The following is a 22,850-nucleotide window of genomic DNA, read 5'->3' on the forward strand; positions in this document are numbered from 1 at the left end:
CTGTTACAGAGAGAAAGAAACATTGATGTTGGAATGATCAAATTTTATTTGGTACTTGATTGAATGGATTACATGAATTACAATACCATTAAATTTCAGAAAAAACATGTTGGTCACAAGAATAAAACATGTTGGATGAGAACTTGTAACATTATGTAGATAAAAACCTTTTTAGTCCAAATGTAATTGGGGAACTTTTACATTTCACATTTCCATAGATTGTACATTCTTGAATAATTGCCTTTTATTTAGATATTTTATACCAGTCCAGTCCATCTTTCCATCTTACACAGTTTTTATGTCACATAATTTACTTAACCAAAATTCCCCTTAGATTTATCTTCAATTGAAACATTCCTTTCCATTTTTTATAGCAGATGCAAAAAAAGCCAAATCATAGTATAAAAGAAAACCTTTTTTGATAAGAAATCCTTCACCAATAAGCACCAATATGTATTCTGACATTAACAGATTGAGATGTAATACCCAAAAATCTGTTTCTTCAGCAACTGTCTTCAGCAGTTATGTAGTTAAGTAGTTAAATGCAGTAAATGAGACAGCAGAGGAAGAGTTTCTGTAGCTCTGAGATTTTGAGAGAGGAGCAGGTCAGAGCCGAAGGTCAGCTGGCGAGCTGAAGTTTCTCCTTCATGGTGTTGAAAATTAAGCTGAGAGAAAAAGTACCGTAAGTCATACAGCTGCTGGAAATGCTAGAGAAATGTTTGAAAAGATCAATATTTTACTCACAGCATCCGTAGAGCCTGTTGATGCGGGCGATGTCGTTGGCGCTCATCGATGAGGCTCTTCCAAAGTCGAGGGAAGGATTAGCTTTGGAAAGGAGAGTCGGTTGGCCGTTTCTGGAGAAGGCGGTCCTGGAAGAAGGAGGAAGTGATGAACAAAATGCATCTGCAGTCACAGTCAGACTGAAAACAGCAAGCTGTGTGTAACACAATAGAAGGTATTTTTGAAGCCAAGACTCACTTGGAGTAATGCATAACGGAGTTGAAGTCGTAGGGAGTGCCCAGGTTGTTAGTCTGCACCTTCTCAAAGTTGTGTTCGTTCCCTGATTAAGAAAAAAAGTTAACTTTTTAAATTGTCACCTTATTTCAGAAAATGTCACTTTTCCATTGCAATAGATAAAAGTAGAACATGAGGCAATGTGATCTTACAGTTTAAATGTCAGTTTCCAAACTTCCCACACAAAAACCCGCTGAGTTCTCTGTCTGATTTTGGTCATTTGGAAAGTATTAAGTTCCCTATGAATGACTGAATGGATCTGAATGCAAATAGTTTTTTTTTCCATTTCTGTCCAAATGTGCAAAATACAGAAATGTATGACTTGTTTAAAATACTTCTGTTTTCAGATCTAACCAAGATGTTCTGCAGATAGAAGCATTAAGCCACGGTTGTGTGACTGAGCCGACCTGGGATGATGTTCTGGGTGAGGACCTGGACGAAGGAGTCTCTGTCAGAGCGGACCTGTTCGTGGTGGAAGCCCAGAGCGTGGTTGATCTCATGCTGCACCGTGGAGTGATACATGCAGCCATTACTACTAAGAGACACAAGCTGTTGTCCGCCCTGACGGCCCAGGTAGGACCAGCACCTGACGGGGAGATCAGGAGGAAATCAGTGGAAATGTGTGGAAGTAAAAGTCACGGTATGTGACTGAGTTCCTACCCAGATCCTGAGTAGAAGTGAAGGAAGTCCGTTTGCTGTGATGAAGTCCTCCAGATAAAGCGAATGCAGGTGGAGGCGTGGAAGCGCACCAGGCCATTGATGATGATGTAATGCTCTGCCGTGGCTGCAAAACAAAACATCTTACACCAAGGTCCTAACTACAAAACAAACTCCAACTCAGACATCATCTACTGTTCCCTCTGCCTTCTGAAATAAACATGAAGGAACTTGGAAAAGTTTGCATCTATTTTAAAGTCTTGTGTGTTTATTCGGGTGATGGTTTTGCTCACAGTAAGAGCTGGAGATGACGACGGGAACGTAGACATAGCTTCCAGTTTTGGGCCATTTGCAGCCGGTGGCGGTGCATGGGACTGCGTTCCTCGATTTGCTCGGAGCAATGTCACCATGGACCAGTGGAGTCTCTGCAGAAACACAAAACACACAACAGAGTGAAGAACATTGATTCTTATGACACAAAGGATTTTTGTGTATTCTTTGACCTCTGCATCTTGAACAAGACATGCTGCATTGAGCTGGCCAATGAAAGCACTCCAGGAGAGTACAGAGTCTTTTACTACTTATTCTTATTACACACAAGGAACCAATGTATTGTTTTATACTTTTACAATATTTTTAAAATGCTTTGCTATCCTGGTTAGAAATTGTACAGACTGCAAATAAACCGATTGATCACTAGTGAAATGTAGGGACAGTTCCTTATGCAAATTAAAAAATATCCAGTTTCTTATCAGGCTTGAAGATTTGACAAAGGCAAACCATTAAGCTAATTTCTGAGAAATGAATCAGTCGATTTATTAATAGATGATGATTATTTTTTTGTCTTGACTTGCAAATATAAAATTACATTCAAAGCTGTTGGGTTGTGTGAAATTGCTCTCTTACTTATGCCTTCGTTTGCTTTGGAGATGGTTTCTGTGACGTCCGTGTCCTCATCTGTGGGAGGAAGGAAAGAAATCCACATGTCAGAGATTTCAGTTTCACTTCAAGTTTCTTTTATTTTTTCTACTCACTGATTTGGTTTTCACTGTCATCTGCTTTCTGCAACACAAACAGAGATTTCAGCATTTAATGACAACCACATTTCTTCTGCTTCATGATGGTTTGGATATTTGCTGTTGATGCTGCATTGCAAACCCAATATATCTAAACACATTAGGCTTCCCTATGTTGGATGAAACAAATTAGTTTTATTTGTCTCCCTTCAAACTTACCAGAGGAACAGCCGCCATCCTTGCCATCGAGATGGTGAGGAAGAAGAAAAAGAAAACTCTAAACATCTTGCTTTTCTGCAGGGAAGCTTCTGACCTGAAAAAATCCAAATCTAAACAGAGTTTTGTTGTTAAGATAACAGTTCAAGTCTTGGAAGATAAAAGCGGTTTGTTAAAGCAATAAGAGAGGAATGTGAGTGGAGGAGAAGAGGCTACCTGTCAGTCCAGGAGTCTGAGGCTGGATGCAGAAGCAGCTCAGCCTCCCACCTTTTAAACGCTGAGAACACGGGGTGTGCCTCAGGGCTCATTGTTTGTGCATCAGTCACCTGTCAAGTATCTTATTGATCTTGGACCAAAATGGGAACACAGCTTTTTTTTTCCCATCACTTGAAGGAAGTTGTCAAATGTTAAGTTATATGCAAATATTTAATTTGCCACTTGAATTATTGTTTTGAAACTATCAATGTAAAGGTGTAATAAAATGTAATTGTTTAGAAAAAGTCAGATCTACAATTCAGAAATAGAAGTATACTCACAAAAACAGAAAGAGCTAAAAAACAACCTCAACGTTTAATGTTCAGTTAAATGTTAAGTACATTTTAATGAGCTTACATTATTATTACTCTGATTGGGATTTAATTGCCCTGAGAATAAACCTGAAGTGGATAATAGGAAAAGCTTTGAGCTGAACAGTTTGGACTTTAATGATCAGAAAATTCACAGAATGAATTCAGAGATATTAGAAGCTAAATTATTTATTTGTAGTAAGGTTTCCATGTTGCATGTCCTGGTTCTCTCAGGGGTCTCCAAACTCTCAAACTGACTCGTTTAAAGAGCTTCACTGTGGATGGAAGAAGTTTTTCTAAGCATGTGGCGAAAAAGTTTGTTTTCATTCATGTCAGAAACCACATTTAATGTGATGACAGCAGGCATGTGGATGGACCAGTTAATCCAGGACTGCGACTATTAACTCACCTTCTTGTTCCTCCACTTAACAATTGCCACATTGTTGAAGACATTTGAATCTGTCAATCAGTCGGCTGCTTCATTGCAACATGGGATCTTCATCTGCAGGTCGCAAATCCGACCTTCTGGGTTTACTGGCCACCAGTCTCCAGAACAGAGGTGTTAAAAGTGCGGCCCAGGGGCCATTTGCAGCCGTCTGAGGGACTTTGGGCGGCCGAGATGGAGCAAATCTGGCCTGCTAGGGTAAAATGGTTGATGCAGGTGGAAGCTTTTTCAACATTTTGACATCTTCTTAAAACAATATTGAAAAATAGATTGAAATTTATTAATTAGATTTTCCATTTATTTTAATTTTGGAGTAACTAGAACAACAAGTGTTGACCTACTTTTTCTCAAAAGCAAAACTTTCTTCTCATTCAGGAAAACAACACAGGAAATGCAGAAATCAGTGAGACTGATGTGAGTGCATTTATCTATGTGAACAAACACTCATTTGTAGTGTGTGCGCTTAAATCTCACTCAAAACCTATTTTGTCACACTCTCCTCCCAGATCCCCCTTCCTCATTTGCAACTTAACAAACATATATAAATATGTAAATAAATATGTTAACCATTAATGTTAAAGTTAGGCCCACCAGAACAGAAACACAAACACTGCAGAAAGTTTTAAACAGTTTTTTTGTCATGGGGCCCCAGATTCTTGGCGGCGCCCCTGTGTTACACTAATCGGGTTTTGAGTAATTGGATTTACTTGTTTTTTTTGTAAACTGTTTAACATTTTTTTTCACTTGATAGAAAAATTGCACAACTTTGTGTTGGTTTATCATCTGCAATTCCAACAAGATTTTTGATTGAAAGGTGATGAAACGTGGAAAAGTTTTTAACTATAAGATCATCTGTGGAGGCGGCAACAGAAACTCAGTAAATTTTTCTAGTGTTCTTAGTCATCATCCTTCTCTAAATCCACAAAATACAGATAGACTGGACAATGAAATGAAATGCTGAAAAACAGTCATTTGCAAAATCCATAATATTTCCTAATCTTACATGTTTTTATGAAACACATTTCTTTCATTAAATCCTTTACTTGAGTTTCTTTTTCTTTTCAAGTAGGTCATAAGTGATGACCTTCTTATCATTTTGCTCTCACCTACATAAAGCATTCAGGTTGTTGAAAATGAAAGCTGAAACTCGGTAAATCAATAAGCCATATGAAAATAAACATTGATTAGTATCAGATAAGTGAGGGTGAATAGATGACACATTCATCTGCCTGTACGAGAAAAGGCTGGACGGGAAACCAGGAAATGATAAAAATATGAAGTGAACAATCACATTATATATATGTTTTATATATACTTTTTATTTTAAACTTTTGTTGGTATTTTGTCGTTTTAGGTTGTTGTTTATGTCCATAAATAGTTTCACTATAAGTGAAATAAGTGTTTTATTTAGATCTTAAGCTCACAAGGAACTAAAAAATATCTTCAGGAATACCGTAACAAAAGAAAAACAAGTCTGTCAAGTGTCTGTCATTTTTAGAAAATGACAGCCTCCTTTCATGAGAACTATTTTAAAAACAATACATTGTGTCACTTGGAACACACCTGGAAACCTGGTGAAGTTGGCATGAGGAAAAACTGTACACTGAACTTCCAGGAACAACTGAGGCATATTTAATTTTTAGTTTGCATGTAAGCCAAACTCACACCTTTGCACAGAAATACCTTTTCATTTAAATGCCATGTTTATTTTTTTCTCTCCAATCCAAAAGCATCCAAAAAGTTTCTAATTTCATTACACATTTCCGTAATATTTAGATAAATGTCTCTCATCAGGTTGCATCATTCTTTCTTCTAACAAGCGACATTCATACTGAATGTTTGAGTTTTATTTATAAAAACTTTATTTAAACTGGTTTGTTTCCAGTGAGAAACCCACAATTTTCTAATCAGATCTTATATTTATAAAATAACACGTCATAATTACAAGATCCTGATCTCATAAGTTTGAGAAAAGATCTCATAATCACATCTCACCTCATAACGCAGTGGTACCATAAATTGATTTATTCAAAATTAGCATTGCTGGAGGATTTTTTATAGTTTTGTTTTATGTTTGGTAAATGTTGCAAATCCTTGACAAGTCATGATTTTTGTCATTGTTTCTATGCTTCTCTCACCTCAGTGGCTGCAAACATATTTTCCTGCCAGTTTACAGGACAAAATGCTAAATATTGACAAAAACATCACCTGCTCTCTGGTTCAGGTTTAGTAAATCGCAATACGGGTTGTAAGTCGAGACATTTTCATTTTCTCCTCCCAGTATTTTACATTTACTGACTTTTCATTTAATTACAACAAGTAGCAACATTATCATTTTAAAGCAGTTATTTACCAACAAGCCATATCAAAACTTATTTAAAGAGAGACAACTTTGCAGAGTTGTTGCAGCTGAAAGTTTGTCGTTGGATGTCATTGTTCTTCTCTGAGGTGAAAAACATCAGATCAGCCAGCAGGAGTCTGTCTGATGTTCCGGCACCACTGCGTCTGAAAAGAACCCGGTCGACTCTGCTGGATGCAGCTCTGGCACCAGAAAGTCTGATTTTCTGTACAAAGACAATTAAGTTACTTCACAATTTTTGAAAAACGGGGGATGCCCAGTTTCTACACACAGATCCGAATCAACTTTTACGAAGGTCGATCTGGTTTGACAGATACGACTCATTTGTTTATCCTGCATGGATTTTTTTTTTCTAATCACGTCTTTAAAAAATGTCATTGTTCACTGAGACGTTTTGGCATAATGTTCATGATGCATCCATGTTGGGCATGCTGCACATGTTCTGAATGTATCGCATGATAAACACAGTGGGAACCGGCACTGGGCCCAAAGGACATGAAGTGGAAATCGTGCTCAGCTCCCCTGCTGGGTCAGAAAACGCAGAGTGACAAGATTAAATTTAGACTTTGTTCACGCAGCAGGTAAATGTAAACTGAGTCCCGCTTTTTCACGGCTCAGTTTTGATCTTTTCAAAAATCCGATTTGTGCCACTAACAGACGTGGAACTAAAGCCGATGTCAGAACTAGCATGTCACATTTTATCTGGCTTTTCGTCATTGATGTGAAACATGCATCATATTTCTGCACCAGCAGAAACCAAAAGCAGTAAATTAAAATCATGAACATTCTGAACTCATAAGAAGTCTGTCAGTATACATGTGTACAAAACTTTGTTGATTTTCCAGCGATGTCAAAAAAATTAAATTTTGCAAAGATGGCATTTCCATTAAATAAGAATCACACATGAATAATTTTGTTAGAAAACTTGCTGCGCCGTCGTCCTCCATCTACTTCCTGTTGTCTTCTTCTTCGTGGGTTACGCCAGTGGCAACATACTGTTGGCCGTGTGACTTGTATGATGAGAAAAAAGTGTTTCCATTGCAGTTTTGCAAAATATCCACTTTCGATTCTGCCAAAAAAATAACACCACATCCTTGTGCCAATGTTTTTTTTTATCTGAATAATAAGTTTTCTCAAATTTGGTTTGTTTCCATGAAGCAAGTGTATCTTTCAAAATGTCAAATTGTGCATTTATAGTGGAAACACTGTGAAGCACATCATAAGACAACCTCCCTATTCTTCACATAAAAAACAAATGTTTATCAGTTAATACGCCATAAAAGGCCTTTGCTATTAGCTCTGCTTCATTTTTATCAGCTTCCTCTGTTTTATTTTCATATTGTGACAATACTTTCACCTCTCTTTGCTAAATGTCTCCAAAATTGATCCACATCATCATTACTTCGATCAACAATGCACTGCTGCACTTTGTTCTTCTTCTTAGGCTTAAATGTTTCTGAGCCGTCGCTGCACTTACTTTACCTACTTTTTCCTACTGTTCTCCATTTATTTTAATAATGGTTTTACACTGTAAAAACTCAAAATCTCCAAGTGTTTTTATTCCAGTTTCTGCTGCAAATGTATTAATTCACATGGGACGGGAGAAAGCTAACTTACTAGTTTTATACTTTTGTTTTTATTCTGGTTTTAGCAGAAAGCAAACAAATAGAATAGAGAATCTGGAGACTTTTACTCTTGAAACCAGAAAACAAGATAAGTACAAATAAAAAATAATGCTAAATAAAACTTAAATGACTGCACAATCATTATGTAGAGCCATTACATTTGGATTTTTTAAAATTAATTTACAGTCGCCTGACATGCCGCCTGCAGGCATGAAAGCTCGGGAATTAGTTGGCAAGCCGGTGCTTAGCATAGCTTTTGTTGGCTTACGAGTAATGATCGTGCCATCTTTCTTTAGTTGATTCAGCAGCAGTTTCAGGTCGGGTCCGACTGGTTCTGCTGGATTCTGCTGGCAGCGTTTGGTCTGTTTGATCAGAAATGTCAGTGTGAACAAGTCTTTGTAAATGTTTCTCTCTTTCTCAGGTCATGCTTAAATTACTCAATATTTGATCATTAAAAAATAATCCCAGATAAACTTAAATAAACATAATTATTAATTATGAAATAACATAATTATTTCATAATTATTTCAACATGGCATCTCTAAGACAACATGGAGGCAAAGAAATCTTCAAAAAGCAACAGAATCTGAACCAAAGGAATTGAAGAACTAGTCAAAGTTTGAACTTAAATCCACCCGAGTTGCATGACTTTAAGCAGGATAATAAGATAAACAAGATAATAAAAACAAGTTAATAAAAAACATAGTTTAATACATAATTATATCAGCAGAATGAAATGAATGAAAGCTTCATATCAGCCTGAGCCCAGATTTACTCCCTAATCTTCTGAGAAGAATCTGCTGATTTAACAGTGAAAAAAAATAAACATATATGTATATGTAAAACTAACTTTTCCTTTCTAAAACCAAAATTAAGGTTAAACCAAAGATTAAATTAAAGATCCCTAAGACTTCTCAGACCATCTGTTGGTAACTTTTGCAGCAAAGCAAATTATGTTTTGAAAAATTGTCCTCAGACTGCTCATGGTTCACAGCAATTAATCATTTTAATTGCTGTTAATAATAAGCTGCAGTGAATCCAGTTACAATGGCTTATTGTGGCGACTGTAGACAGAAAAGAAAGGAGGAGATGTTTCCCCCCCAAGAATCTTGAAAATTTCTGAGCTCAAAATGTCATAAATATGTGAGAATGATTTCAGAAACTTTGGGATTAATCTCAGACATTTTCTTTAAAAAAAATGCAGAAAGTTTTTGACTTTTGAAGCTCAGAAGATTTTCAAAAAGTCAAAAGTCTTTGACTTGTCTAGTTTGGAAAATGTCCAAGTTTTTTGGCGAAGATGTGCTTTTTTTTCTATTTCCAAAGTCCTTTTTGAGGCCGTTGTTCTCCAAGAGCCTGGAGTTTATCTTGTTCTTCTGAAAATGTCGTCCCTGAAAGGAGAAAACGATCTGGTGTCAACATTTTAACTTCAACCAGGTTCATTTGTTTCCACAGAGCTGCTCCAAAAGCTTCACAAGCTGCAGGATTGTTTCTGTTTTAATCTCAGACTTTACTGACTGGAAATGCTGGTTCTGCAGAGATTGATGCTCATCATTGTTTATTACAACAGCTATGCTTCTATGTCAACCTTGTTGTTAGGATGTTAATTAATACAGAATAAGCTCATAAAATTCTTTATGTCTTAAGAAATTCATCCTTAAAATGTCAGCTGTATATCTATTTATCGATTATCACTATTATAGATGCTAAACTTTTGTTTTGCCTCTTTCCCTCTTTTCTTTTGCTGCATTGACTTTTACTGGCAACTTTACAAGCAATGGAAAACTTAACTATGTTGCTCTCTAGCAGATTTTACCCATCATGTTTCTGACCAGAGTTTTTGAGTTGAATCTGGACGGATCGCAGTAAAACGCCACCGATATTTTAGAATATCTTGTTTTTTACAGCCGTTTGCATCATGTCTGTAAATTAGTACCTAATCTTTCTTGTAGAAATAGTGATAAACTTAGCAGTTTTCTTGTGTTGTGTGAACATGCATGATGCTGCCACAATCAAAACCAACATTATTAAAATGGATCCTTCATCCAAGGCTGCAGTTTTGGTTTTAAATTTTGGTTTCACTGGAATCACAAGTTGTCCAGAAACTGATTATTTCTTAAAATTAGGAATGAAAACATTATTATTTTCAGCAGCTTTTGAAAACAGTCTTTATAATTAACTTTATCCTAATTGCTGGAGAGTTAATGAAGCACCAGATTTCAGATTTAATCAGCATTTTAACATTTCTTTGTTAATTTCCAGCAACACTTTGTAAAGTTTAGAAAGTTGCTTTGAGTTGCCTTCTTCATTAATTTGCTATGACAAAAAACTTGCCTTTCAATGCAGCACGTGAATAATTAGCCTGGCATGAAGGAAGATATTTAATAATTCTTCCATTTCCCAGCAGCAGCGTGCGTTATCGCAGTAAAGAACATTCCTTGTTGCTTTTTGACATTGGACCTTTTGTTCTGTGATGAGTATTTTTAGTTAAGGCGCTGTTGGTTTTGGTTTCATGACAAAAGGCTTTTCTGTTCGGAGTCTGCAGATTCTCGTCAGGTACTCCAGCTTCCTCCTACAGTAAGAAAACAAAACAGCTTTAATGAAATAATGAAACTGCAGACAGAGCCGGCAGTGCACAGATAAATGAATGAACAAGACATCAGATGAATTACTCAGAGGAAATGTGGTAACATTGTGATAGGGAAAAAACGGAGGGAGTGAGACTAATCAACACGAAGAGCTGAACAAAAAGATCTACAAACTAAAGAGAAAAAAGTCTGACAATAATCTAAGATAAATAAAAACAAATACACAAACAACATAACGCTGGTCAACAGCCAAAACATGTCTATTGTATTTTATCTGTTTGAGGTTCTGAATCCAAAAATTACATTAGTTTTGCTCAATCAGCTCAACTGTCTGAACTATGGAGCAACATAAACATCAAAATGCAGCACTTGTTCTGACAGGTGGATCGTTTTCCTGACAATCTGGATCAGTGAGTGAAGAGCAGGAGGAGAAAGAGCCAGAGAAGATGTAACGTTTCACATCTACTTAACCTTATGAGAGATTATTATCCAATTTACAGAAATCCAGGTTTGTAACATTTTATTAATACACTCAGTTAAATTTTACTTTTCTCGAAACCTTTTTGGATGAGATATATTAACGGAAATTAACTGATAATGTCAGAAAAATGTCATGTCAAGTTGAGATTCAGCTGTGCAAAATAATTGGACAACTTCCAAAAACCCAGTATAATCTAAACACAAAGTAATGAAATCCTTTCCCATAGTAATCAATGTGGAGAAATGAATGAATTTGGCAAAACCCAGAGAACATAAATAGTGAGGAAATAATTAAATCACGAACACAAACAAAAACCAAAACACAATCACCAGTGGAAGGTTACAGTGTTTGGCTTTTTAAACTGGTTTCCAGTTATTTTTGTGCTTTTTTTCAGCTCCTCTGTATTTATTCATTTTTTACTTTGTCGTTTTCATCGACTGTTCAGTTTTCCCTTCATTATTTTATGTTATTAAACTCACATTTTCTTTTTTTCTTGTTTATTGCTGGTTTCTTTCATTATTTCCTTGTCTTGTTCTCCTCCTGCCATGACTGTGAATTTGTGTTTTCTTCTCATTAAATCTTTAATCTCCGATCTGCTTCCACAGACCTGCTACAGACTCACCAAACAACAAAAAGTTGATTGAATAAATTATTTCTAAAATGCAAAATAATAAAAAAAAATACATCAAGAAAGTAGGAAAGTACAAAAATACAGATATATGGCTGTTTTAACTTTAACTAGACAACTTACTTAAGCAATTTAATTACAATAAAATTTGTGAGATTATATTTCAACGTCTTACACAAATCCAGTATACTTTTGGGATTTTTTCTAACTGAATTGTGCAACTAGAAAATCTTTTCAAGGGGAAATCTGTCAAATGATTAATTTGTTTCGCTCTGAAAAATCGATCTTAATTCATTTATGTTCACAGTAGTAATTAGAGCAACAAAAAATGTGTGATTTTGCTCAAAAATGTCTCGCCTCAAAGTTTTGGTTCAATTAAAGATCATCATATTTAAGGGAATAATAGAAATGCCAAACATGTCATAAAGCTTAAACGTGATTTATATGTGCAGCAAAACTCAATTTAAACATGTTTTCATTGTTTAAAATACTGCAAGGTGACAGAAACAATCAAGCTCAACATGAATGTATTTGAAGTTTATTGTCTTTGTATTAGGGCTGATTATTGTTGTGAAAATTATTTTGTAACGTCACTGATCAAAAGGTGGATTACAGTCAGGAAAGGCTGACAAGGTTTCATCTTAAAGCAGTGGGTGAAAACTGAAAGAAAGTGTAATTTGACTAAACATAAGAACAGATTAATCAAAAATAAAATACTTTTGTTTTTTTAGTAATGCAGTGTGAATATAGTTTTATAAATTTCCTGAGGTTTTAAAATTCTTACCAGATATTTCTCTTTTTCAACTTGAAAGAGGTCATGTCTTTAAATATACAACACTTCTACTTCACAAATGCCGTCCTTACTATTATCTTCAATATATCACCAAGAAAAAACAACTCAACTCCATCAAGTTTCTCTAACTTGATTAATCTTTTAAAATCTTTTTAACCACCAGCTTGTATTTGATGTAATGAATGTTTTCTACAGTGCATCCCAAATGTTGTTGCTAAGAGTCTTTTGTTTATTTTACACCTCAGGTGTATCTGGATCTGTAAAGTATTTATATCTTCATTTTCCTCCAACTCATTTGAGGAAAAACTTAGACTAGGCCGTCCACCTTCCAGCCTGGATTGCCTCAATGCGCCCCCTTGTGGATGCTCACCTCAGACAAGTGAGGACAAAATTAAACAATTAATTCACCCAGAAAATGTTGCACAGCTGATGAATTTATTCACACTAAACATGTGAAATTGAACTAAAGTAGAATATAACCCATTAACTGACTTAATAAGGCAATTTTTCCTTTAAAGGAAACATTTCTCTGTCACTTAAATGGTTTTGCTGAATCTGTTGCATAGAAAAGCAGGTTGGCAGCTTCTGATGAAGAGGGAAGTTCTGTCCTCTAGTGGCTCGAATGGGGCACTGCAGGATGAAGGTTAAAGCCCTTTGACCCTTAATGCAAAGGATCAATATTGAAATATAGAATATTAATGAATATTAATGATTCTGATACGTTTTCCATTCAGATTTATGTTTGAGCTGATTATAATAAGGTGAAGTGAATCTATTCAAATGGCAGATTTAACTTTAAACATGGAAAATACTGAGACAGGGATCTCTAGGCCTCATGAGTTTAATACCAGACTATATTTATCACACACACAACCCAATCCAACACAGAGGCGCACATTTACAAAGACAGTCATGACATTTAGCATATAAACACTTTAGAACTGCTAATAAAATTACAGCATATAGTAATCTGATTCAATATAATGAAATCAAAGTGTCAGCAAAACTTCAGATACATAAAAAACTGCATTAATATTAAATAACAATTAATCAAATTCACCCACAGAATGATTTATTTTGTTCACTAAAACTTTGCATTTATTTAAATGCAAAGTTTCACAATGTCGGCGAGTTGAAAATCCAAATCTATATTTCCTTTAGAAAGGGGAAAATAATTGCTAAGAATTAAAAAAACACATTTTTATAAATCTTTTATTTTGCAGACAATAAACCCAGAGGACAAGTTAATTTAATTGAATAAACCAACTCAACAGCGCTGTTGTTAGTGACTTTTAAAAGTTTGTTTGAAATTATTACTTTTTTTAAACATTATCATCTTCATAACCTGAATCTGAAGGTTCGCTGTCATAAAAAGAGTTTAGCTTTTGAAGATTTGACTTTTGATGAGTTCATGGTTCTTTCTTGATATTGAGACATTCATTCACACACAAACATGGGCAAATATAACCAATGTTGTTTATTCAAGTATATTTTAATGTTAAGGCTTTGATAGTTTATTACGAGCGATGAATGAAATCAAAACAGATTTGAGTTTCTGGATTATGTGTGTGGATTTTGTTTGATATGTTCTCTGATTATTATCTTTGCAAATGGGCCGTTTGCAAAGACGGCCCATTTGATCTGAACTATAATCTTGTTGTATTAGATATATACATACATGAATCTGTCCACCTGACTCTGAGTGCTGCTGTGCTCACTTTGCAAAATATTCTTCTCTAAAGGATCAGGCCTCATTATTCAACCTGCATCAGGGAAACTGAAGAGGATTCATCCTCACCCTCCTGGGTTTGTTCAAACCCAAATGCAGCATAGAGTGGATCAGTGAATGTGGTCTGAAACGTATGAAGGTGAATCTTTTTCATGGAGGAAACTATGTCAGGAAGTGAGTAAAAGGACACCGTGCCTGCAGACCAGTCCAAATACACTCCCAGGCTGTTGGAGTTGGTGTTTTCGAACTGTTTTATTTCTGTTGGTGTGTTGTTGTGCCAGGCAGTGAAACTCTGAGGACTGCATGACAGAGCCCAGGACTGATAGTTCCCACCAATGCAGCACTCGTCACCCTCCCCCTTCCTCCTGATTCCTTTGTATGACAGTCCTATTCTGACTGTTCCTTCCCACTGGACCTCCCAGTAGCAGCGACCAGTCAGACCATCAGTGCACAGCACCTGCTTCCTGGTGTCAAACCTCTCTGGATTGTCAGGATATGGCAGCTCCTCTTTCACAGCCATCATCTGTTTGTGGTCCAGTGACAGTATCAGATTTCTGTTTGCTGTGTTGGGATCCACCATCTGCTCAAGAAAGACTGATGAACGACAAAAGACTGGAGTCAATACACATTTTTCTTTTCATAAATCCATATTTTCATTTTGGCTTTATATAGAAGAGTTTATATCTTAATTACTTATTTAGAGGTTCACAGGTAATGCTTTATAATCATATTAATCTCTTTTTTCTCAGATATTTTAGCCGATAACTTCAAGTTCTCTTGTGCTTTTTCCATGGAGGGCAGAATTGACAGACATTTTTAAAGACTCTTTTCTTAGCAGTCATTGAACTTGACAAGATTTCTGCCCTGATCTATTCTGCATCAATACTTTGAACATGACAGGTTTTCAAAATAAAGCCAATATGACAGAATGAAAGGACCTTTGATGTGGAGCTCAGCAAGTTTGATAAAATATTTCTACATAAAATGAATTTCAGGAAACTTGTTTTACAAAAATGTAGCAAATTAGCAGCATCTGGTTTCAGTTTTATTGTCAATAAATATTATTTATTGTTGGAAAGGCAGTTAATTAGAGCACTGAGAGATTTTTGGTTTGCATTGAATGTTTCTCATTTACTGTGTCAAGGTGTCAAGAGACTCCTGGTGGCCAACATTGGTAAGTGCGCTCTGTAGTTTAAAACAGGTCTTAAGCAGCTCTGATTGTGTAAATTTAACATAATAAGATCTGCAGAGATAATTGTGTGTTTTTCCATGTTTAGCTCAGGATTAATATTATTGGTTGTTTGTTTTGTAATATCTGAGGCTGATTATGGTAGGAGCTACATGCTAATGCTACTGTAACCTCTGTTAGACATTATGAGCACCTGATTGTTCAACAAAACATGCAGACTAAATTAGGTTCTTTATAGCCTTTTATTTGAGGTTCCTCTTAATGTCACTGAATCGAATCTATTTGCATGTTTGAATTGTATTGGTATGAATTTGAATTGTTGTAAATAAACTAAATATAGAAAGTCAGACATTAGGAAGGTGTGGAGGTTCCTCCATCTTCTCAGTGTTAGTATTTCTTCTTCAGTGTTAGTATTTAGTTAATGTTTTATATTGATAATATTTATAATGGTAATATCACTTCTTTGGTGGTGGGTTTTGGTATTAAGTTGTTTACTAGATTGGGTGCACACATTTTAGTAAATGCTTGGTTTATTTAGAATATTAACTATTTTGTTTTTGGTTGAGTTGAAGGACTGGCTGGGAGGAGTTGATTGTAATTGGAACGAACCATCAGGCTGCGGGAAGCAGGAAATTTGATGTGGAAGACTCCTCCTCTCGCCCTATTGACATCTTCCTTTCGCTCTATTGTTATAATATTTACGGTGTTAGGTTGTTTTGTTTTATAGTTGTGTTAAAGTAAAATGTTGTGATTTGAATTTGTTATTTATGTTTATGTATTGGTTGTTTTTGTTTTCTTCCCCGCCCCTCCTTGTGTGTGTGTAGGCTAGCCTTTGTATATAAATTCCCCTGTGTGTTCATTGAGGATAGTCAGTTAGTCTTGTTTGTTGAGTTGGTATGCTGTAGTTGATTATTTTTTGGGCCAATTTTTCTTATATTTCTTTTTGAGATTTGCTGTAAAAAAAAATTTCTTTTGTTAAGCTTTTTTGAAAAATTAAATAGTTATTTTTTTATATGCCTTTGTCCTTGAGTTTGCTGGTCGGACCATCACAGAAGGGTTTACTTACACCTTTGGGGTGACGGAAACAGACGGTGTTTTCCACAATGATCTGCTCTGTTTAAGAAAGAGGAAATTTAAAGATGTTGAACATATTCTGTGAATCTGACAAGTTGAACAGGTACACATACACACAGTAATCTTTTTGTCCTGAAATTATTTTCTGGATGAAAATAATTAAATGTACCTTAAAGTTTTCAGTTTCCAGGTCGGATCCTGCAGTCCAGCGGTAAAACCATCAAGGCCCGATTCTCCAGGATGGTTAAAGCTCAGGTCAAGCTCCCTCAGATAAGAAGGGTTGGAGGTCAGAGCAGAAGCCAGAGAAGCACAGCCTCTCTCTGTGACCAGACAGCCTGACAATCTGCAAATATTCATCAAGACATATTGTTACATCAACAACTTATGAATAAGTGTAAAAATCCAATCTAAAAATCATACACTGAAAGAATTTGCCTTTGCGCTGGTTTTTCTTCAGGGTGTTCAAATGTGCTGTTGGTACCAGGATACCTGAGGTTGCAGTTTGATGAATGACTGTTTCATTTTTATCTGATCTGTGGCTGAATGTCCTGGTGGTGATTTGTCTCCAATGGAATTAATATTCATTCAGTTTAATAGATGAACTCTCACTTTGTCCAGCCATTTATTGCTTTGTGTACAAAGGGATTTGGCATCTTTATCACACAACAGCAACAACAACAACAAAAAAACACATCCGCTATGTCCTGGTGCGCTCCACCAATACTTTGGCCTGCCGGGATGGTAATGTAATTATTTTCCGATTTGTCTGTAAAGCAATCAACTACAGCAACTCGCTGCGTTTCCATCTGGATGTGCTTGACTCTCCCCTGCACCTGTATGCAAACATCCACCTTCTCTGAGTCGAGCCTTTGAGTGGGGGAACAGCTCCTGTCCCAATGGAGCAGGGGTGGGCACTCCTGGTCCTCGAGGGCCGGTGTCCTGCAACTCTTGGTTGTCTCCCTGATCCAACACACCTGAATCCAATAGCTGAATCACCTCCTAAATGCAATCAAGTTCTCCAGAGTCCTGCTAATGACCTCATTATTTGACTCAGGTGTGTTGAAGTAGAGATAAAAGTTGCAGGAGACTGGCCCTCGAGGACCTGGAGTGCCCACCCCTGCAATGGAGGAATTTAAGTGTCTATGGGTCTTGTTCACAAATGATGGAAAACATAGAATGGGAGGTGCACAGGTGGACTAGTACTACATTTGCAGAAATGCACACTCTGTGCCGGTCTCTTGTGGTATAGAGACAGCTGAGCCAAAAGGTGACGCTCTCAGTTTATTGATCATCCATGATCAGCTTTGGGAAGCTTCTAAGCTTCCTCAGTGGGTGCTTGGGCTCTGTTTGAGAGATAGAGTGGTTAGCTGGACATCTGGGAGGGGCTCAGACCAGAATCACTGCTTCTCCACATTGAGAGGAGCCAGTTGAGATGGCTTGTGCATCTGGTTTGGATCCCTACCTGGTGAGGGGTTCTGGGCATGTCCCATGGAGACAAGACCCAGTGGAAGACCCAGGACTCACTGGAGAGACTATGTTTTCCTCACATTTGGATTCCCCCAAAAGAGCTGGGGAGAGGGACGTCTATGCCCCTTGCTTAGGCTGCTTCAGCCATGACCCAAATTTGGATAAGCAGAAGACGATGTTGGACGGACAGACGGAGGATAGATGGATGGATGGACGGATGGATAATAGGCAAACCGGCCTCTTTTCATCTTAGGAAATGGCCAGTTCTCAGTTGTTTCAGTGGTATTAAATTTTCTTATTAAAAATACAAAGAATGGAACAATAATGTTATTGTTTATTTCCTCAATCTTCCAAATACTCACCTGAGAACCTCCAGTCTACACGTTGGACTCCTGAGTCCATAAGAAAGCAAATCTACTCCTTCATCATGCAGGTCATTGTCACTCAGGTCCAACTCTCTGAGGCAAGAGTTCTCAGCGGTTAGCATTGGCACCAGGAATATACAGCTTCTCTGCGACAGGTTACAGCTAACAGCCTGAAAGATAAGCTCCAGATAAATACTTTTTATCTTTTTCTTTTAAATAAATAGTAAAACTTTCTTGAACTTTGTGTGATACATACAGAGACTTTTTTGATGCATTCATCACTGGTGTTAGCCACCGAAGGGCTTCCTTTGATTTGCAGAACTTCTTAAAGTCAAAAACATCGAACACTTTTTGTGAAGACAACAAGACAAAAATCAGTGCTGACCACTGAGAAGAGGTGAGGTCTTTTTCCAGGACTTCTCCACTCAGGTACTGTTGAATCTCTTCCTCTAGGGAATGGTCATTCAGTTCACTCAGCCAGTGAAACATCCGCTTTTCTCAACTGAAGGACTATCCCTGATATTTTTCTTGATGTGTTGGATAAGCATTTTTTGAACCTGTGGAACATTTTTGGTCTTTTTCCACAGGCCTTGCAGGAGGTCTTGGTTAGTTTTCAGTGAAAGCCCCAAGAGAAAGCGGGTAAACATGTCCAAGTATCCATCTGGACTCTCCAAAGCCTTGTCAACTGCACTCTGGTAAAACTGTTTAAATTTAGATTCAGGTTGCAAAGCACTGCGACTTCTTTTCACCAGATTGTCCCCAGCCTTCATGAACACCAAGAAGACATAAAGTGCAGCCAGAAACTCTTGAATGCTCCGATGGACAAAACAAAACAGCCTTTTTTGGTTCAGTATGCTTTCTTCCTTGAAAGTCTCTATAAACACTCCTGGGTAAGTCGAGGCAGTGTTTATGTCAATGCCATACTCTTTTAGGTCCTCTTCATAAAAGAGCAAGTTTCTTTTTTCCAGCTGCTCAAAGGCTAGTTTTCCCATTGAAACAAAGATTTTCTCAGTCTCTGAATTCCAGATGCCATCAGTCAAAACGTTTTTGCGATACTTGGCATTGTCCTGTTTGACCTGCACAACCAAGAAATGGATATACAACTCAGTCAGGGTGTTGGGCAGCTCTGTTTTCTCTTTATCTTTCAGGACCTGATCCAGAACTGTAGCAGTGATCCAACAGAAAAACAGGAATGTGACACATTGTTGAGGCTTCTTGAAGTCCCAATATGAGAGATGATTTTACTGGCCAGTTCCTTGTCTTGGAGTCTCTTTCTGAAGTATTCTTCCTTCCGCTGGTTTGTGAAACCTCTGATTTCTGTCTCACTGTCAACATACTGAATAGGGATCTGATGGACTGCCGCGGGTCGTGTGGTTATCCAGAGACGAGCTGAGGGAAGTAGCTTCCCTCTGATGAGGTTTACGAGTATCGTGTGGACTGAGGAGGGTTCTGTAGCATCTGTCAGAACCGGAGTGTAGTGGAAGTCCAGAGGAGGTTGAAGTTCATCCAGACCATCGAAGATAAACATAATCTGGAACTCTTCAAAGCTACAGATTCCTGCTTTTCTGATTTCAGGAAAGAAGTGATGAATGAGTCCCACTAAGGTGATGTTTTGAGATTTCAGCAAGTTGAGCTCTCGGAAGGTGAATGGGAAGATAAACTGTATGTTGTGGTTGGCTTTACCTTCAGCCCAGTCCAAAGTGTACTTCTGTGTCAAGACTGTTTTCCCAATGCCCGCGGCACCTTTGGTCACCAGCGTTCTGACTTCTTCGTCTCTTCTAGGTTCAAAAACATCCTCACAGCTGACGGTTGTTCCTGGATCTTCTGGTTTCAAGGATGCTGCTTCAGTTTGTTGGACCTCATGCTCATTCTTGACCTCTCCTTTCTCTTGCTCTGTGACATTAAGCTCAGTGTAGATCTGATTTATAGATATCAGTTTTCCTCTCCATGAATTACCTTCAAATAAGTACTGACACCTTTTGGCCAGGCTGGACTTTAATTTCACCTGACAAATAGCAGCTTGAGTTCCTGAAACAGACAACATAAGAGCTTGTTGTGAATATGAGGTAAATACACAAAATAAAAACCATCTCTTCTCAGCTCGGGATTACTTTATTGATCCAGATGTGAAAGCCAAGTCACCATCATGAGACATTATTAAAAATGAGAATGTGATGATTTCTCACTGTTTTGTAAAGAAACAGCCAGCTGCTTCTCATTCCGTCTCTTCAGGAAGTTCAGTGTGATTTTCAGGAATGAATCTCTGTCGTCACTCCTTTGCTCTTCATTCCCAGATGTTTGATCATCCACTTTAGGGCAACTGGAGCCCTCTGGGCTCAGCATGGTCTTCATCTTCTGCAGCTCAGTTCTTACAAAACTCATAATGTCATTCTCAAGCACCTGGAAAAGAACAAAAATCCAATGACACCCTTTTTTCCAATAAAAATTTTAATGCTGTCTCATTTCATGCAAAATACATCTTTTAAATAAATAACATTATAAGATGTTCAAAACTGTGTGTGTGTTTTTAGGTCGGAGGAGGATGAATCCTTCATGCTACAATCTCAGCACCAGGTCAAAACATTTGGTTTTTCTTTGCATAGTTGCACCGCCTGGTCTGGTATTCTGCTTGGCTGTGATACCAGCCTGGACAGAATCATTGGCTAAGATAATACTGCCAACAACTAAACATTTTTCCTTTCTGGCTGTTCATTTTTTACTTTGCATTAAAGTTCTGCAGGAGGACTCTTCCTGTTAAAGAGGAGTTTCCTCTCCAATGGTGCTCAGAATGAATGATTGGTGTAAAGTACCTGGCTTCAGATGAACTGAACACGTACAGTGTGTTTCCTACTTGTCACCTGTTTTCTTTGATTATTGACAGATTATGACCATCAGCTCATGATGATCTTTTCTACACTGTCACTGTTGTTTTTGCAGTGACTGAAACTACTGCCAGTAAACACCAACAATGTGAACAAACAGGTTTTAGGTCTTTAAAAGCTTGGGACTTTCCTGATGGGAAATCTGATGTGAACCGACTCTTTAAAGGTCATATGGTCAAAAGGTCAAAGGTCAATTGAAATATAGCAAAAAGTTAAACCATTCGAGAAAGTTTACTTATGTGCTCTGTGGACCATTCAGTTTGTCCTGAACTCAACTGAAACTAAGCTGAAAGAAAACCAAAGACAAAATGTGTGTGAGATCTGAAGAAATAAAACTGTACTTATACCTTGAAAACAGAATCCAGGTGTTCTTTATGGTCTCTAACAACCTCTGACCTCTGGTTAGAGAAAGTCGACAGGCGAGCCAACCTGAGATATGAAAAGAAATGGAGAAAGGCCACAGATTACAGACAAACATTCATTGTTTTGGTTCATCTATGAATAGTTGTAATAAAAAGCTACCAGTCTGGTTTTATCCGGTTTATTTTTATTTCTTAAATGGCCTTTTTTTAGCCATTTATGACGCAAGAGCAGCCATGACATTTCATATTTATTGCCATGTCATCCATCTAATGCTGTACTTTTAGACACAACCTAAACATTAATTCTAGTTTTGGTTTATGTAATGAATTTGTATCATAATCCCAGTTTAAAAGGCATTAATATTTGTGATAAAGTCTTACATTTCAAGAAGAGAGGGGCCTCGTCTCTTGGGTTCAGTCGATTCATCTTTAGATTGCTCAGTAACTGGTTCTGGTGTCTCCCAGCCCATTTGGCTTCAAAATAATATGAAGATTTATTAGTTGTGTTTAAAAGTTAAAAGTAGTTCAAACACATACATTTCAAATGTATTATTTTAAATGCTGGTAAAAGTCAATAGCAGCTACATTGTTCTCACAAAGGTTGACTTTGATAAATCTGGTTTCTGCAAAAACATTTGGTGTCAATATAACATAAAATCTAAATATTCACAAATAGCTTCAATTAATACTTGTTCCACATTTTAAAAAATCCCCTAATAAATCGCTGCTGGTCCATTTGTTTTTGACGCAACATAAAACTGGTCAAAAAAAGTTTGACCAGTTTTAAGTTTGATCTTTTTGACAAATCGGTGCACTTTCTTCAAGCTGAGTGAAATTTTATAACAGTTAAGAAATCTTACATTGGACTTTCAGATGAACCATTGCTGAAATCAATTGGTTCAACTTTAGACCAGTCAGTCGCCATGGAGACACAGCTTGACTCTGGGCTGAACAAAATGAACAGATAACATTTATGTTAAATCAGAACTAAGCGCTGAAGAAGTGTCAGTAAAAGACAAAATTCATATTTTTATATTCTTACCTGCAATCTGTAGCATATTTGTTCATTTGTGCCGACACAATCGCTTTAGGGGAAGATTTGTTTTCCTCCATTTCCTCGTTTGAAAGGACTGTAAACCTTTGGCAAATATCAGATGATTTATCATTATAAAAATAAAAATAAATTATTTACAACTAAATAAAAACAGCTTAAGCAGTTAAGGATTCCTACCTGGTTTAATCCACGTCAGAACAATAAACCGGTGTAAAATAGACCATCGTTTCTCCAAAGAGTCAATGAGTCTGATTTCCTTGTCACTCTGGTTAAACCAGTCAGTCACATGGACTTTTACCTGTTTGTGCCTGATGTCAGGAAACAATGTCAACAAATTTTGAAT

General features: G+C 37.0%; 2 protein-coding genes and 1 pseudogene across 3 annotated transcripts; all 3 read right to left on the bottom strand.

Moving 5' to 3' along the window:
- The window catches only part of LOC129354078 (NLR family CARD domain-containing protein 3-like), a 33,013-nt pseudogene extending 10,228 nt beyond the window's left edge, over positions 1-22,785 (bottom strand).
- LOC129354098 (hatching enzyme 1.2-like) lies at positions 23-3,221 on the bottom strand. 2 transcript variants are annotated; one of them, XM_055023591.1, is made up of 10 exons: positions 3,120-3,221; positions 2,907-3,016; positions 2,706-2,733; positions 2,578-2,628; positions 1,965-2,096; positions 1,675-1,798; positions 1,422-1,600; positions 979-1,060; positions 745-869; positions 23-665 (listed from the first exon to the last, which is right to left on the bottom strand). In XM_055023591.1, exons 2-10 carry the CDS (start codon positions 2,970-2,972, stop codon positions 661-663), a joined length of 792 nt encoding a protein of 263 aa, XP_054879566.1. In that variant the 5' UTR covers positions 2,973-3,016; positions 3,120-3,221; the 3' UTR covers positions 23-660. The 2 variants fall into 2 exon arrangements, with proteins under 2 accessions (XP_054879566.1, XP_054879565.1); XM_055023590.1 differs by lacking the exon at positions 23-665 and having other exon boundaries at positions 737-869.
- Positions 13,955-18,365, bottom strand: LOC129354096 (cytolytic toxin-beta-like). The gene is made up of 4 exons (XM_055023587.1): positions 18,207-18,365; positions 16,547-16,720; positions 16,370-16,416; positions 13,955-14,708 (listed from the first exon to the last, which is right to left on the bottom strand). The coding sequence occupies exons 1-4, from the start codon at positions 18,329-18,331 to the stop codon at positions 14,140-14,142; spliced, it is 915 nt and encodes a 304-aa protein (XP_054879562.1). The 5' UTR covers positions 18,332-18,365; the 3' UTR covers positions 13,955-14,139.
- Positions 22,786-22,850: the final 65 nt, after the last annotated feature.

Source organism: Poeciliopsis prolifica, unplaced genomic scaffold (assembly GCF_027474105.1).
Source record: "Poeciliopsis prolifica strain line A6 unplaced genomic scaffold, Auburn_PproV2 SCAFFOLD103, whole genome shotgun sequence".
In the NCBI taxonomy this organism is placed as follows: domain Eukaryota; kingdom Metazoa; phylum Chordata; class Actinopteri; order Cyprinodontiformes; family Poeciliidae; genus Poeciliopsis; species Poeciliopsis prolifica.